This window comes from Parus major, chromosome 9 (assembly GCF_001522545.3).
Source record: "Parus major isolate Abel chromosome 9, Parus_major1.1, whole genome shotgun sequence".
NCBI classification, from domain to species: domain Eukaryota; kingdom Metazoa; phylum Chordata; class Aves; order Passeriformes; family Paridae; genus Parus; species Parus major.
In genome coordinates this window covers 21,166,754-21,184,293 of record NC_031778.1, presented here as the reverse complement: position 1 = coordinate 21,184,293, position 17,540 = coordinate 21,166,754, and the positions used below count along the sequence as shown (strand labels likewise).

The 17,540-nt window shown below is 41.9% G+C and overlaps 2 protein-coding genes and 1 long non-coding RNA gene across 5 annotated transcripts in view; 1 reads left to right on the top strand and 2 right to left on the bottom strand.

Moving 5' to 3' along the window:
* The window catches only part of LRRC31 (leucine rich repeat containing 31), a 30,069-nt gene extending 24,339 nt beyond the window's left edge, over positions 1-5,730 (bottom strand). Inside the window, exon 1 of the mRNA XM_015637426.3 lies at positions 5,129-5,730. The gene's annotated coding sequence lies outside the window, so the exon portion shown is untranslated. The remainder of the gene's footprint in view (positions 1-5,128) is intronic.
* SAMD7 (sterile alpha motif domain containing 7) lies at positions 1,675-13,303 on the top strand. The gene is made up of 8 exons (XM_033516706.1): positions 1,675-1,856; positions 2,546-2,672; positions 2,813-2,949; positions 4,093-4,171; positions 6,513-7,192; positions 7,810-7,931; positions 8,197-8,307; positions 9,005-13,303. Exons 1-8 carry the CDS (start codon positions 1,754-1,756, stop codon positions 9,275-9,277), a joined length of 1,632 nt encoding a protein of 543 aa, XP_033372597.1. The 5' UTR covers positions 1,675-1,753; the 3' UTR covers positions 9,278-13,303.
* Positions 13,304-13,435: 132 nt separating this feature from the next.
* On the bottom strand, positions 13,436-17,511 carry LOC117244855. Of its 3 annotated transcripts, none has more exons than XR_004498689.1 (3): positions 17,062-17,511; positions 14,965-15,597; positions 13,436-13,607 (listed from the first exon to the last, which is right to left on the bottom strand). It is a non-coding gene; the product is annotated as an uncharacterized LOC117244855 (long non-coding RNA). The 3 variants fall into 3 exon arrangements; XR_004498688.1 differs by lacking the exon at positions 13,436-13,607 and having other exon boundaries at positions 14,932-15,597; positions 17,062-17,166; positions 17,347-17,511; XR_004498687.1 differs by lacking the exon at positions 13,436-13,607 and having other exon boundaries at positions 14,932-15,597.
* Between the last annotated feature and the right edge of the window lie 29 nt (positions 17,512-17,540).

Below are 17,540 nucleotides of genomic sequence, written 5' to 3'. Positions count from 1 at the left end.
AAAGCCCAGACTGTAAGAAGGGCTGCATGAAGTTTAACATTTCCATTCATTTTGCAGAGTATTCAATACAGAGCTTCTATCCAAGAAAGAAAAACACCTAAATGGCTCACTGAACAATATGGTATGGCAAATACCATCATCCCAGTTACCACCTATTTTTTGAGCTGCTGAAAAGTTTAGTCTAGCACTAAATCACTTTAGTACTGAGCTTTAAAATGCTTTAGCAGCTCAGAAGCACTTTGGCAGCTCAAATGCTCTTCATGAGGCACCCAGTATCCTAAATCGCTTTAAGTCTAAAGTATCCTAAAAAAAAGGCAAATGGAAACATGTCCAGCAGCACATGTTCAGATACAAATGTCAAGAACAAAGGCCATGGTGCTGGTCTGGGATCTGACAGATTTGTCTGCAGCCAGGAAGACCTGAATCTTGGCCAACACAGAATCCAACATTACAACACTACATTAATCTACACTTACAAATGTAAAGCACTTTTTATTTTGAGGGAACACCAATGGTATGGCCTAAGTTTGGCCACTACTTTCAGTGTAAATGGTTGAAATTACTCACTTGTTTACCTTTTGGTAAACTCATTTTGAGACTAAGTATCTCCCTCATACCAAAGAAATGCTAAATTCCTTAGGCATGTGAATTAGATTGATACCTATCACTTAAATTATTTTAAACTCATCAATAGGTCAAATCTAATTTATAAATATCTTGGGTAACAAAACACAGGACTTCACTTTTATATCCTTTTTGGATAGGAACAGTGCTCCTATCTTTGCATTTCCCTCACTGTTACCTCTACCAAATGCTAGTTGAACTTCTGGAGTTGTAATTCTCTATCTTCAGGATGAGAACAATTCAGCATTACATTTTTCTTTTTTCAGAAGACAGAAAGAATCCATCAGAGCTAAATGGGGATGGAAATTCAACTCCTTACTTAAAAAAAAATTAAGATCTAATAGCTTGCTCTGCAAGTCTAGTGTGAGATGAACGTACAGATGCTCCTGCTGCTGCCTTTGGAGCCAGCCTGCTCCCTCTGCCAGCTCCTCAACTCAAAGCATTTCATACAGGATAGCTTTTTGACATCCAGGCTCTGGGTTACAGGACTTGCTTTCTTTACAATTATTAATTATGTATATATTAATTACATATATCAATTTATAATTAATCTGAGTCTTACTGGTTTTATCACTGGTTTCATCACTACAAAACATATTCTTTTACCTTTTTTCTTCAATTTGGCAGTCTTAAGGGGCTGATGTCATTTGGAAGAAATAATTTCTACCTTTTCATCTGCTTCACTTAGTTTATTGTAGACACAGCTCCAAACTATTACAATTCTGAAATTAAACCAAAGACACCTGCCTTCATAAATATGAGTACATCACTGCTCTCAGACACACCAGGGGCTGAAGGCAAAGACTTGGGCTTAATTACCTCCTTTGGAGTAGGTGTTATTTTCCAGCATCCTGATTTTCCTTGCACTGTAGGATCCAAGGACACCGAACAACTCAGTGTAAGCAAGGGCAATGTTTGCATTGTCCTGAAAACGAGAAGTTTCTACATGGAAAACACTACAACCCACAAGCACAGAAGGATCCAGCTGTGGCTGGCAGGACCACCTGCTTAGCTGGGAAACAACCTGAATAACCTTCTCTGTTTCTCACTGGTGATTGTCTTATTCCTCTCTTTGGTGCTGCTGTTTCAGCTCTTCACCTCAGCAGAGTTGTTGCTGTCTCCCTGCAGCATGACTCCCCGGGAGCACATGAGGAAGATGTCCATCCTGGGTGAACAGGGAACACTGGAGGAAAAGCACCTGTACCGGCTGGCAGGCGGCATGGCAGCAGGAGGTGAGCAGCAAGGAACCCCACTGCACAAGTGGTTATAGCATTGCTGGCACCTACAACCTACAAGAATCAGCCAGCAGCAGATTTGATGTCTTTAAATGCTATTCCAAATTTATCCTAGGAGTAACTGCAGAAACATTTTGCTTAGGGTAATTAAAAATTAACACAGAGGGCTCTTGGAATTCAGTATTGATTAAGAGATGCTGAGCATCTGGAAGACAAGTAAATGTCACACAAGAACAAAAGCCACTGCTGGACCTTATGCAGTTTTTGTTCACCATTGTGAGCTGCTTTTTCATGACAATGCAGATTCCACCTAGGATGATTTTTCTCAAAATGGAACTGTATTAGAAATGAAAACCCTCTCAAGCAGAGAACTAAACATCCATGGCTATCTTCTGTTTCATAATGTTATGTAAATTATTATTCATTGTAATTTGTCCTTTGATACACTTGACTAAGTGCATCCTATTTATTTTTACTGCAGTTTGACTGAATAAATCTACATTCTTTAAACAAAGTAGTTCAGGTGGCAGTGCAAACATGTTTTCAGTTGCTGCTATTTAAAAAAAGGTGCGATTTGCTCTAGAGGAAATAAAACAACACATTTTTTTCTGGTGAGGTTATCCTGCAGCCAGAATCACCTCCTAACTTACTCGTCTAACAGCAGAACTGTGTATGCTTTGTGCCAGAACTGCGGCAGCGGCAGGAGATGCTAATGAGGAACCAGCTGATGGCAGTAAACCCGCAGCTGATGGGGCCGGGCCAGCAGAGGATGCAAGCGATCCCCGCCCAGTTTGAGCCGCGACTGGTGGACAGGTACCGGGCATTTTCTGTTCCAGCACTGCAGTTAATCACTCTGTGTATGCTGTCCATGAGGCTGTAAAGACCTTTGGAAATCCTTAACTAAATAATATCATCTGCATATCTGAATGTGGTATTTTTCTTTTTCCTCTCAGAGATCTGTTACCTTCAAGTGAAATGATGGCCTCAGCTGACCCCAGACAAATCCACATAGCATCCCACCTGGGACCCACAGTACCACAGCACCCCAACATGCCAAACCTGCTGTCCAACCGTGTCTACCCTGGCCCAGGTAACAAAGCACCCTCTGCATCCTGAAAAGTGGGACAGTGTGGATGAGAAAGCCAACTGCACCTGCTCATTTTCCATAGGTTTATTGGTAGTGTCAATAACAGTTTATTTTCTTTTATTTAGAAAAAATGCTCACTAAAAGGAAGAAACCTGATCACCAGAGATTCTAAACTGTGCCAGTTTAGGTCTAAGCATGTCCATTCTAGCTTTTGTTAAATACAGTTCTCAGAGTCTTTTATGTGTTTTTTGTTCCCTCCTTTTCTTTCTGTATTTTCCAAGAATTTCCACACCCAAACAAAAGACTATAGCTAAAAAATAGCTCCTCAACAACACTTTTACATTACATTTTACTCTTCCTCTTATATGAGCATTGGCTGCTTTACACTGATCATATTCTTTAATGTTAATACTACCACTGTAATGATAATATTACCACTAATAATAATGCCACTTAATTCATGTAGGGCAAATCCAAGTCCTTTTAATACAGGCTCAAAATTACAGAGCACAGCTCCAAGGGGAAGGCTGGACATAGACATCATGATGGCACTCCTGTCATGCTGCACAAAAATTTACATATTACTTTATACAAAGTGAGTTTAAGAGTCTTTCTCTGAGACAAGTGAATGTATTTTCAATGCCAGACCAATACACCAAAAAAAAAATTCTGATTTCAGCTCCTTTCCCTGACTTAACATGGATCTCAAATAGGAGAGTCCCTCAAGAAGAAATGTAATTTAAAATTACACAGCCTCCAGGCTGAAAGCAGTCTTGAAGGAGCAGGTTTGATTTGCTCAACTGATGGCTATTATTTTCTGAGTAGTTACATGTACTTCAAAGGCATAAGTCACCAAATAAAACCACCCTGCAGTCTCCTTCCTTTGTGGTTAATGGCAGGTATTCCTAACTACAGATCTGATCCTGAAAACACCTGATGACAGACTTCATGTTCTTTCTACATATTTCCACCAAAACAATGGCAACAAATAGGATTTAACTTGAAATCCTATCACCTTCCTGGTGAAGCCCACAGTCAAAGACATACGAAGTTTTTTAAAGTGTCTCTGCATTGCTTTGAGGGTTGAGTATTTGCATGATGAAAAAGTGAATTTTAAAGATCATTTTTTTCCCCCTTCCCTCTAAGGATATAGCTTTCTGCAACCAGAATCCATGGAAGCTGTGGCCAGAAGACAAGAACTGGTACAAAAGCAAAATATTGCCAGGTAATCAATAGCAAACTGCCCTGAGGTGTGTGCCAGGATTAAAGCAGCAAAGCGATCAAGATTGTTTTTCAAGTGACCCAGAGCAGCAGAGGGCCCTTGAGTATCAATCAAGGCCTGAAGCTACTGACTTTCTGCTTACCCTATTTTGCTTTTACTCTTAAAATGATGTAACAAAAATAAACAAACTCCTTAGCTTAGTTAAGGAAAAGAACAAGCTATAGCACAGCCCTTGAATTGTGGATCCAAACACCCTGAAGTTACAAAAGTTCAGAAACAAATTCAAACTTTTCAGCTGTGTGATGTCACACACAACACTTTAAGCCTGCAGCTGGGCCCTTGGGATGAGTGGCTGTGTCTCCACCCTACCAGGATGGGCAGCTTTCCTAGTTTGACCGAAGAGTTGAAATATCAGAGTGACTGTAGAAAGTCCAGTTATTTGTAGCAGTTTCAGTGTAGTCAGTAGTGGTTAAGAAACCACCCTCCCTCACAGTCACACCATTTCCACAGAGGAACTGTAACCTCAGCCACTCCTACGCTGGGCTGCTCAGTGGCAGTGCCCCTCACAGTGAGACTAAGAGCTAAGAACTGTTAAGTTCTGTATATTCATCTAAAAAGAATCAGGATGGAAGTGTTCTGAGCTCTTAAGTCAGCAAAGCTTCATTACTGAACTCCTCCAAGCATGAGATTTGCATCAGCAACACATTTCCTATAGCTCTTGCAACATTGCAAAAACCCTGAGAAAAGCAAGTGAAATAATTAGCAGCAAACATGGCCATTTCATACACCTACAGCCACAACAAAACTGCTCCTACCTGTTCAGGCTCTTTCCCCAGCCCATCAAACAGGAAAACTCCGACATGAAATAGCTCACCTACACCTTAAAAACCTTTTACCCCAGTTTTTTGCCACCCTGGCAATTTCCACTGTGTCCACACAGCTTTCTGCAGCTCAGGTCACCTTTAGGGCTGCACTTGCTCCTTTCAGCTTGTCCAGAAATCAGATGTTGACAACCTCCTGCACTTGGTGCAGCTGTGCTGCTGAGCACCTGGGCTCAAATCCTTGTTCTTCAAGGGACTCTGCCTCATCCCAAAGCTCTGTTTGCTGGTCCTGACAGGAATAGACTATCTCAGCTGGAGGAGGAGGCAGGAATGTAATGCTTTCTGCTGTTTATCAGCACTTCAAGTGCTGGGTGGGAGTAATGATAATCAGGCAAAATGTACAAGGACATGGGACATAGACAAAATACTTCCTTTGTATCTCTGAAAGCAGAAAATCAGAAAGTTGGAGGTTGTTTCAAAAATGAAAAGAAGGTAGAGAAAAAACCCTGAATGGTGTGATCAAATAATTCCTCCTCATGCCAAAAAATCTGCGTAAGATAGCTTTTACCCAAACTGTTTTCCTAACAATTTTACACTCTCCTGAAGATCAGACTCTCTGTGACCTGTTATACTCATTGCAGTGTTAAGAAAGCTATCTTGATGCACTTTAAAGTGCTTTACTTCACAGGCTCTTTTCCAAAGATGCAGAAATCCCTCTGAAAGCTCCTCAAAGCTCCTCTAGGAGCTCCACCTTTCTGTTTGATCACTGGCCTGGCTCCAGAGAAAGCTGATGCCAGCGAAGGCTGGCACAGCAGAGACAAACACTATTACTTGTATTCTCTGTATCCCACTGGCAAGCCCTCCCATCCACTATGTCAGGAGCAGGAAGCTGGCACAAACTCTGGAGCATTCATCCAGAAGGAAGGAGATCAGTTGAACACTTCCCGCCAGGATCTTACCCTTTCACACTCTCAGAACCATGCTCAGGTGCCTGGCACTGTGGAGGAACTCAAGAGGTCTAACATTAGCTTACTCTGACAAGATGAAAATGTTCCATAGATAATGTTATTCATGTTCTTTATCATTTACAATATCACTGGAATTTTGTAGGTTTTGGTACAAGTTCCTGAGTGATAATATAAATCAGTTATTTTCTTTAATCTTCAATCCTTAAGACTGTGGAGACTCTTTTCCAAATGTGAATATAGTCCCCATGGCTGGATTGCCAATATGCAAGTAACACTTGTTTTGTATGAAGTATTATCCAGAGCCATCACATGGAAGATATGTTTTCCCTTTCTTTTAGCTTGCTATCTGTATCTGACAGCACATTAAATATAGCCATGTTTGCTATTCCACCTTCAGCTTGTACCCTCTGACACATAGCTAGCAGGGGAGAGACAAAACAAGCAGTACTCTTGCCTATTCATTTATCTGAGTTTTATTCTGCTGCTGAAAAAAAAAAAAAAAGGTGATGAAGGAACCGAGGTGCCCTAACTGCTCATGCTCTGTGTGTCTCTTAGAATGGAAATGGAGATGAGTGCTATTTTTCAGCAAAAGGAAATGGAGAAAGCCCATCGGAAAGGACTCCTGGGCCTGGAAGCCCCTTTCCTTTACCATGGGATGCCAGCCAGTCCCATTGCTTTCCGTGGCAGGCACAGACTCCCTGAAGGGCACCTTGCCAACGACCTGTATGTCCATCGTACCAGCCTGGATGAAATCCATGGCAACACCATGCTCATGGCAAGCAGCCCGTACCCGCCAGTCACCACACTGCAGAGGGAGAGGGGACGGCGCCCAGGGAGAAGAGCTGGAAATCACAAAACTGCCGAGGGCAGTGCCAACGGCACAAAGAACCAGACAGATGACAAATCCACGGACTCTGCCTCAGCTGCAGTGGATGATGAGAAAGAAGACAAGAAAGAAGTAGAGGTGGAGACACCAAACAAACATGAGCAGAGCAAAAACCAGACTGAGCCATCTGCAGTTGCCAAGAACTGCAAAGAGTTTGAACAAGGCTTGAGAAAAAACTGTGCTACTCATGAAATTCCTACTGAAACCACCAGCTGCAGCAACACAAATGAGAAGGAAGCCAACAGCTCCTGTGCTGCATTTGATGACAAGTACCTGTACCCTTCTGCAATCCCATTCTCAGCGTTACCATATGGATTTCCAGTGCCCAACAACCCATTGCTACCTTCAGGTTTGAGTGGCATATTCATATAATCTGGTTTTATTGATTTGGTGTCCTGATTCTTTCCTCTGTTTTAAGTGACTTTTTGGTATAGTAGAGTCACTGAAACTAAAAGTAGAATTCTAATGCTGAAAATACTAATATCTATATTCTTGTTTTAAAAAGGAGTTTCAATTAAAATAAAATTGCTGAATGAAGTTGTGAGTTAGCCTCTCTCTTCAGCCCACAACTTTTCTAAATGTCCTAACTCACAGTAGGCACTATGGACTAGCAAACGCTTGGATCTGTTCTACTGAAATATTAGTCAAAGTAACAACAAAGTCTAAATAAGAAAAAGCACTGAATAATGCACTCATTAGAGGAAGTCCTGCAGCATGATTTGTATGTGTAGTGACTGGCAGGTACAACAGTAAACAAAAGAAACCACAAAAAAACCCCGTTCAGAACCAGATTCTGCTATTACCTGGTGATTTTGTGCCTAGGACTCCTGTATCTGCAAGTGACTACACCCTGCTGTTAATATATTAGGTTCCGTAAAGGTGTAAAAATTCTCATGACAACAATAATTTCCTCTTGATTTGCCAGCAAAATTCTACCAAGATAACCTCTGTGTTTCCTCCTCAAAGGAGCTCATGGCCTGATCCTGAATGGAGAAGATATTTCTTCCATTGAAGACATTCGCAAGTGGACAGTTGATGATGTGCACAACTTCATTGTCAGCCTCCCAGGCTGCTCAGATTATGCCCAGGTGATTATAAACATTCACCACATTTTCAGGTCTTTAGGACCATCTAGATTTAAATGCCAGCAAACAAATGTAAATATGGGAGGGCAGTTGATTGTCCCAAAATGACAAGTACAATAGTAGTTTTCTTTGTGCAGTTAGGAGATATACAAAGATAAACCAGTAAAATTATTTCTTCTTTTTATTGTTTATGCTTCAGGATTAAGCATGAAAAATAACAATAAAAGTCTATTTTAGCACACTATGATGTGTTTTATCATTTCATCAGATATTTAAAGACCATGCTATTGATGGAGAAACCCTTCCACTGCTAACAGAGGAACATCTCCTGGATACAATGGGATTAAAACTCGGACCAGCATTAAAAATCCGCTCTCAGGTATGATCATTAAATGTATGCCAAGATGGTGACTCACAGAGACATGAAAGTGCCAGAAGATGAGAGGAGGGAATTTTTCCAAACTAAAAAGCACTTTTTGTTTTCCAAAAAAAAAGCACTTTTTTTTTCACTGGTAAGGTAACTGCCACAATATTGGGAGAAAATAAATTACTCCAACAGAGTTTTCTTTTGCTTCCCTGTATGTTACCATGGCACACAGGGAGACAACAAGAAATATGACCTAACATTTTTTCAGGAACAGACTGTCCCCCTCTGCAGTTTTCTGTCCTTAATTTCATCCACTAATATCAACTCGCTGTGTGTTTCTGTTGTTGATGGTTCTTTTCCTTTTCTTTAACCCCTTGTACTCCCTCACTCTCCCTCATTCCAACCACCTGCCCCACTTCTGGCAGGCAGTTTGCCTCCCCCCTGCCCCTGGGTGCTGCTGCACCTCAGGAGCAGGAGGAACCTGCTGTCGAGCCCAACAGTCCCAAGTTGGGTATTGACCACTACTTCCACAACCTGGGCCTAGAAAAATGTAAGAGAGTGAAAATGGAAAATATTTATTTCACAAGAATGTGATAACCCTTTGAGATGCCTGGGATGTCCCTGGTGTTGCTGCACCAGAGTCAGGCTTGATGTTTAATGGCTTTAACAGCAAGAAGTCATTGCTGCAATTGTGCCTTTGTCTTTAAAGGTGTCCCGACGCCTGGGCAACGTGTTCTACATGATGAATGTCCCTCTGTCCATGCCCCTGCCTCCTGCTCCAGGGAAACCCTCGGAGCAGCCCTCTGACATGGCCTCCCCCCTGCACTGCAACAGCAGTGGTGACACTCTGGACAGTCCCAGCTCCCAGGACCCAGAAACCTCCCAAGCAGTGGAACAGATTGCTTCAGAAAGCAGGGAAAATCCATGTGACACAGCTGGATCCCAGGCTGAGTTCCAGATGATTGCTTTCCAGAAAACTTGAGCTAAGTCCAGGACATGACACGTTTTTAATAATCCAGGAACCTCAAGTTACAAAGTGTTTGAGAAGAAGCTACAGCCTGAAACCTTTGTAAGGCTGGGACTGAAGGAAATAAGCTGCCAATGCAGCACGAGGAAGTGGTATATCTGAAAGGCATTCAGAAATGCAGCTACAGGTTAGTGCAATTACTTTCAAGTGCAATTCATTGAAAAGAATACCAGTAGAGTTAACAGGTAAATTGAACTTTTCACTGAAGTCCAAGGTTATCACTGAAAGCTGTCAGAGACTTAGAGTGCTCTGCATGTCTTACAGTGTGTTCCAGTGGTCAGCTGAGAAACTACATGGAAAAGTCACAGCTTCCAAACATAGTTGACTTCTGCTTCTCCTGAATAAAATTTATACAGAACATTCACAGGGAATCAATTGGGACAGTATGGAACTGCCTACAGGATATAGAGAAATATACCCCAGACTTGGCAATTTGATTTCTACTCCAGAACTAAGCCTAAGTGCCTGGCAAGGGTATACAGCTTACAAAGATACACAGATTGAACATGAAAATACCATGTGTGACAGCAGTTTTAATTATTCCAAGGCATTCTTATCACCAGGGCTGGAATTTGCATTTCGTGACTGCAAGCTGAGTTGAGTCACCAGCCTCTGCCACGAAGTCCAGTCACTGGGACAGTGACATTCCCTGCAGGCAGCAGGCTCAAAGCCACCTGGCTCCTGGCAGCCTCTGCCAGAACACCCTTCCCATCGGCTCACTTGGGCAAGCCATGGAAAGCCCTTCCCTCAGCAGCATGTTCAGTGTTCTTCACTTTGGAAGAGACCATCAGTTTAGCCTGAGAGCCCCCTTTCCTCTGGAAAAATATGGTTTCCCCTCACTTTTGCTGCTGCTGAGTCATTATCTCACAGCAAACAAGGACATGAAATAGAGCTTTTAGCTAAGAACAAATCCCCAGGATTTACTATGACTCCTGTGTGACTTATCCTTCCTCCCTTTTTAGGGGTTTGGTCCTACACTGGTTTTCCACGCAGACTTTGGAAGTCAGTACAATTCCACTCTCCTCCCTCAAGAACTCTTCTTTACTCCAAAGGACACACAAATATCTTTGACAAAATCAAGTTCTGTAAATTGAGGGTTGATAGATTGTGGACCTGCTCTATGTTGCTACTTTAGATTCTTTCCCCTTAGTTTAGCTTGCGTGGCCCCAACTACTGAAATCCCGAGAGGTATGAAGCTGTTTAGGTGGCTAAACACAAGGAGGGAAAGTATTTCCATATTCTATTACTTTACTTTAGTGAGAGATAAATTGTTTTATGTCTTTGATATATTTCTGCTCTAGGTAATGTGTGATTAGATGTTTGCAACAGCAACCTCAGATGTCCATCTTACCTTACTGCCCAAATTTTGCAGTCTTTGGAAAATGGCAAATATCTACATTCTTTTTAGCATATGAAACAATTTCTAACTTATCCGTTGTACAATTGACAATCATGTTGACAGTTTCACTTACCTGATTAAACAGAGTTCATAACTTGGTTTTCTAACGGCATCCTACCTCCTCTCTGTGTGAAATATTCTACTCAATCCACATGAGACCTCCACCCTGGCAGAGGAATCTCTGACACCGTTCCGGGGATCCAGGCCACGAGATGTCGCTGCAAAGCCACTCGGTCACCTGCAGTCCCTCCGAAGGGGAAAGCAGAACACCTGAAGTACCGGGGGCATGTTAAGGGCGATGATATGAAGAAACTTTACTTGTTTTTATGAAGTAACAGCAGAAAAGCTTGACTTCAAGTTCCACATGCCAGGGAGGAAGGACTGAAAAGTCGTTCTGGAGAGTGTGATTGTTTTTGTAAATGGGTCAGTCACGAACAATTCCAAAAGCTGAGAAAGTTGGGATGCAAATTTTGCAGTCTTCTATTACTTCTGCAGTTAAAAAAAAGCCCCACCAAACATACCATTCTTTACTCATACTGGGCTCTTCTTCCCAAAATGACAAAAGGAATTATTTCATAGCTTCCTGTACTGGGGGAGATGTGCTGCAGCAGCCAAAATACAAAAAGCCCTGAACGGTAAACAGCTGTGTAGTGAAATAGGAAGGAAAAGGATTTACCTAAACAGACATAATAGGTTCTATTTCTAATGGAGGAAATACCACTGGTAATGAATGTTTGCTACAAATGCTTCAGAGAAAATTAAAATAAAATGTAAAAATAATTTTAAAATACACAGAATCAGTAGACAGACCAATATTTCCAGAGACTGATACGTTTTCAGGAATTGTGTTTATATGTAAACATCAAGGCCTTACTGGTTCTCAAGTTCTTTTTGGACATTTATTGTTTATTCCAGCTGAAAGGAGGTTCAGGTAGCAATCACAAGTACCTATGAAAGCTGGCAGAACTCTGCTTCCCAATAACTTTCTGGTGCCTGTGTCACCACTGCATTCATTTTTTCTGCAATGCGACTAAAATCACAATGGGATACAGATGATGTGTTTTAATATATGTTGCATCATTGGAAATGTTTCATTTAACATCTATTACTGTATTAGTCCATAGCAGTGGTACAGTTAATGAAGAAGGGAATATTTTTTATGAGGTGTTGTAGAAGTTCTTGATTTTGTCTGTATCTACATTAAGTGTGTGGGCTCCTAGGGACAGAGACTTCCATTTTTAATTTTTTTTTTTTTCAATAGGGCCAGTGTTAAAGATTAATAAAAAGGTACAACAAACACATGGCAAAATGGTTCTGTAGCATAGGTAACAGATTAGGGGAAAGTATTGAAGAGGAAGAAATTGCTTGTCCTTCCTACAACAACCTGGGTTTCTGGCCTCATGTAAGCTGCAGATGATGATTATGATGATGATGTGGAATACAAACTCACATGGACCTCTCTGATCAAATCATGGGTGACTCTCTGATCAATTTCCTATGTGAAGAATCTCTAAAAAATGCTATAAACATACAGAAGTCATGCAGAATTCCCACTAGGTCCAAGTCAGGAAGTCACTTTAATCCAGGACATAAAAGAACAGGCACATAAGTTCACAAGATGATGGTATTTCAAGCTGACCCATACCCATGCCACCACCTACTTTATAAAAGTTTATATTCTAAGATCTTATACAATTGTGAATCTGCCACAGAATAGAATGTTAAATTAGCCTTTGAGTGTAAAAACAGGGGAAAAAAAACTGCTCTGGTTTTTAAAATCACCTCTAGTATTTAAACTCTCTAGAAATTTCTCATATGTTCAACTTTCCAATTACCCTTGTACAATGCTGATTGGTTGTGCAGTGTTTTGAGTCACCTTCAACATCAGAAACTTTAGAGAAAATCATCCTAAACTAGATATAGCTCTTGTTTTGGTACCTTGCCATGGTAATGTTCTACCTAAGTCCTTTATTATTCACTGGAAAATAACAAGTCTACTTTATTAGGCTGAGTGTTCATAGAATTACAGAATGGTTTGAGTTGAAAGGGACCTTAAAGATCATCCAGTTCCAAACCCCTGTGTTCATCAGGGTTCAGCTACCTCTCATGGTTGGTTTTGATTAGCTCTTCATGCTATAATAAATAGCTGTAGTTTTATTGCTATGGCAATTTCAGTATAATAATACATGCTATATGGAGAGAAAAGCTCACCTCTCCTTTCTCATTTGTTTAGGCTTTGGGGGGTTATTGCAGTTCCCAGGCTGCTTTCTTTCTTTGGGAAGGCTTTACTCCTCCTATCACCTGTACTGAGGCCACAAGAACTACTCTGTTGATTTGACCCTTATTCTGTCCTTTCCTTTGTCCCATTCCCAAGTATACCCAAGTCTGTTTTTTTCCAGACAGATATTAGTTCTGCCACTATCCCCACACTCTTCTTGAACCACCAATTTCCCTGTGGGAAAGGATGCAAATCTTTAATTCAGCCCAGAGTAAAGAAGAACCTGTTGTCTGTGTTATATGGAGAATGATGTAGTATTTTCCCCTATAGCACAGCAAAGACATGAATAGACATTTTGATTTATCAAAATTTAAAACCACATATAGCATCTGTGTGTGTGAATTACTGACATAAAGATCAACCAACCAAAATGGCAAAACAGAAAAAGCACCACTGACCAGGGAAAAAAAGAAAGCACAAAACTGACCTGGTTCTTTGCTGCAGCCTTGGCTCATCAGCCAATCTTTGCTGATTATCTTTCAGTTCCAAGATTCCAACAGCTTTGCTAGAGGAGCACTGTGCAGCTGGGATCCGTGGGACTCCAGCAGTCCCTGAACACTCTGCACTGGAAGATGGTCTGTAAAGCACTCTCTGGTTTCTAGTTCAACCTGTTAAAAGGAGGGATGTAAACTCAAGACTTGCATCCTTACATAAAAAATATTTTTAACTCAAACACTTGTAGTCATAACAACAAATTTATGTTATAAAACAATAAAAGGTTTTATTGGATTTTTTTAATGCTATACCTTAAATATCATAATTCTTAGTGTCCCCTCCTGCCACTGGCAAAAGCAGAGATAAAAGCAAGCCTTTTTATACAGACTTTTCCCCAAAACCTCAGTTGGTTCTTCCAGAAAATGTATTGATGTATTTTTCATTTATGTGTCCATGTACATCCTCACTGACTCCAGCATGGTGTGATTGACAGTGGTCTTTAGAAAGAGCTGATGTGCCAGCCCATATCAGGAAAGATGTATCCAGTTGCTGCTTAAATGAAATTATATTCTTACAAGGAACAAAGCTGGTATTAGAAATAGGTGCAAATAATTAAAGAAGAAGCAAAGAAATTAGTTTTTAATTAAATTAGGATTTTTGTCAGCTACATGTCTCTAATAATTCTAGGCTGCATAGAAATGAAAAGAGTGGAAGTATTTAAGAACTTTCTTAGTGAAAGATAATTTTGGAGATTTGTCTAATAAATCTTTGTTGTTCTGCTAAATTAAAAGCTAAGTGGCTAACTAAATATTTATAAGCTTTTGAGATGGAAGTGACTCAGGATATGTCTACATTGGAATATGTTTCTGAGTTATGACTCATGTATTTGTAGGTGGATTTTATCTGAACCTTTCTTGACAATATGTGATGCTGTGCAGCCCATATTCTTTATATTCTGAGCCCATTCAGTGTTGAAGCTGACTGGATGAAAAGGGAGGTCACTCCAGAGCCCACAGTGTGCTACCATCTATAGACAATTAATGAAATGGCTCCTAACATATTGCTGGGGAATTGTCTTCCTTCCTTCCTGCCTGCCTTCCTGCTTTCCTTCCTGCCTTCCTGCCTGCCTTCCTGCCTGCCTTCCATCTTCAGAACTGACATTGGCTCTGACTTTGAGTGTCTCTCCAGTCTGTTTTGCAGAAGGCCCTGTGACTCCCCAGGTAATTAGTGTTGTGTTTGCCAGTAATTCCATTGCCAGCATGTGGCCTCTCTTTCTGGTGTAGCTGTAGCTGTGGTAACTCACATCATTTTCTGGATCCAGGATGATTGAACCCAAAGCAATCAGACATATGGCACAAAGGCCATAATAAGAGAATAAGGGAATGTAAGAGTATAAGAAAATATGTACCACAAAGAGTAAACCACCTAATTCAGTGTCCTGCCCAGGGGCCAAGAGAAGATACCTAAATCAGAGCACGGGAACAAACCAATAATAAATTCTGGATAATTCCTTTATTTCCAGGGCCCTACCTCACAGACAGACTGAGGTGATGTCTATATGTAATGGTAATTCGTGATATAGCTCATTCTTTGATCCATCAATGTATCCAGCTGGTTTTTGAGCCAAGCTTCCAGCATCTATACTGCTGTATTAGATCACACAGCTGGAGTAAAGAAGAAGGAAAAGAAGTTAATGAAATGTTGTTGGTTTGGCTTCAGTTGAAAGAGGAAACCACTCCACTTGTATGCAACATCCTTCTCAACAGTAATTCTGAATCTACAATAATCACAATGGCACCACCTGACCCTTTATGGACTATGTCTTCAGTGCCTGGTTCTGCAAAGCTTCTTTTTGCCTGCCCCACAGCTGACAGACATTAACCTTACACACAAGCTGTTTGAACCTTCACTTCCACTCCATGGCTTTCTTGGAATTCAGCCACTTGCTTCTCTCCTGCTCTGCAGCTCTGATGACTGAGAATAAACTTGTTCCATGTGCAACACAGTCATGATTTGCTCTCCAGAGTGGTCGGAATTCACCATCCAGCATCTTACACACTCCTTTGCTCATTTTCCATCCCTTAGTACTTTCTTAGAGACATGCTTGAAGTGATGGGTTTGCTTCCTGTGCTGCTCCATGCCCAGCTTTCCTGGGAAGAGATCCTGAAATTAAGTGTTTCACAAAGACGAATTAAAATTTCTGTAGGAAAAATACCCAAAAAACCAAAAGACATTAAACAGATATCCAAGGTGCTTTGCTGGCAGCAAATAGCTTGAGGTACTGCAGATAACATACCATGCTACAAAAAACCCTGCAAAATGAAAAGCTGAGCATTAAATGTGGGTTTGTGAATCAGCAATAGATTCAAAGAGACAGAGGGCATAGAGGACCTAAGACCTTGAAAGAGCTTGAAAGTAGAAGTATGAAGGATGATGACCCATCAGGAGGTGATTGCACCCTTCAGGAGGAGGCCAGAGCACATCTCCCATGGAGTAGGGAGAGTTTCACATCTCAAGCTCAACTTGTGCCTGTGCAGGGACAGCAGAGGGGTCAGAGCTGCACCATGCCAAAGCCCCTTACTGCAGCCATCATGTATTATTAGCAATCTGTAAGCTACAGATGGCTGAAACTTCTGCAAGAAAGCCTCCATGTCAGATGTGCTTTTATGTTACTGTAAGTCAAGCACATGAAATAACTGTTAAAATTATTGCCAACTTAAAGCATATATTTTTTAATAAACGCAGTCTGCCTGCTTTTTACGAGGCATTGTTTTATTGTAACCATAAAAACTTCAATTCCCTCTACCTAGAAGTTCATCTTTTGAATTACACTTTTCTAGTTCACTCACTCTGCAGTCAGTCAGCTTAATTTGTAACTTGTATAGATTTTCTGCCCAGCAACAGCAAAAGGAAAACATTCAACAGAAAAAGATGTCGTACCAGAAAGAGCACAAAACCCAGAACTGAAACTCAGGGCAAAATACGCTGCTGGAAGCATTTTTAGGTTCATAATTGCCCAGTTTTCAATCTGAGAATTCCAAATCATAGGAATAGAAAGGGGCAACTAGATTTGAGGGAAGTGGACAAGACAATGCAGCACTGCACACTTTTCCATGCCAAAGTGCCAGGGTGTGGATTGGAAACACAGAGCCATAATAAATTATTATACGCTTTGCTAACTCCGGTGACCTCATAGCACAAGTATGTGGGACAACCTCTGGCAAAAGTCCCTTCTGCTTTATATACATTGCTTTCTGAATCTAATTCTGTAAGTATATGAGGTCTGAGCAATGAGTCTGTTTAAGTACCAGTTAATAAAGATGCTGTATTGAGTATCTTTAAGGCCTTACATCCTATTTCGGTGTTTTAAAACTTGAACACAGACTTTTACAGCCAGAGCTGGAGCAAGGTCAAGGGCTGGTCAAAGGCTGAGGGGGGAGAGGGGCTGAGGGGCTCTTTTCAGGGGTGCCCTGTGACAGGACAAGCAGCAATGGCCATAAAGTAAAACACAAGAAGTTCCACCTCAACATGAGGATTAATTCCTTCACATTGAGGGTGGCAAAGCACTCGAACAGGCTGTCCAGGTAGTTTGTGGAGTCTGCCTCCGTAGAGACATTCCAAACTCACCTGGACATGTTCCTGTGTCATCTGCTCTGGGTGACTGTGCCTTGGCAGGGGAGTTGGACTGGATGATCTCCAGGGGTCCCTTCCGGCTCTAACAATGCTGTGATTCTGTGAAGGGAGGGCAGTGAGGGGCGGTCGGTGAGGGGCTGAGGAACCGAGGCGAGGTGGGGCGGGCTGAGGGGCTGAGGGAGTTAGTGGGGGGCTGAGGCGGGATGAAGAGAATGAGGGACCGAGGCGGGTTGAGGGGACTGAGGGACCGAATCAGGGCGCTGCGGGGCGGTGACAGACCAAGGCGCTGAGGCGGATAAGGCGCTGAGGGACCGGGGTGGGATAAGGCGTTGAGAGGCGACAGTGGGGAACCGAGACTGCCCGGTGAGGGACTGCGGCGTGTCGCTGAGGCACTGAGGGACGGCGAGGGGACAGCCAGGGACCGCGGCGGTCGCTGAGGGGCGGGGGGCGGTGATGGGCGGAGGCGCTGCGGG

Coding starts and splice junctions, on each gene's coding strand:
- SAMD7 (XM_033516706.1), top strand. CDS start 1,754: ATGACTCCCCGGGAGCACATGAGGAAGATGTCCATCCTGGGTGAACAG. Junction 2,950..4,092: donor CCGTGTCTACCCTGGCCCAG/GTAACAAAGCAC, acceptor CTTCCCTCTAAG/GATATAGCTTTCTGCAACCA. Junction 7,193..7,809: donor CAACCCATTGCTACCTTCAG/GTTTGAGTGGCA, acceptor TCCTCCTCAAAG/GAGCTCATGGCCTGATCCTG.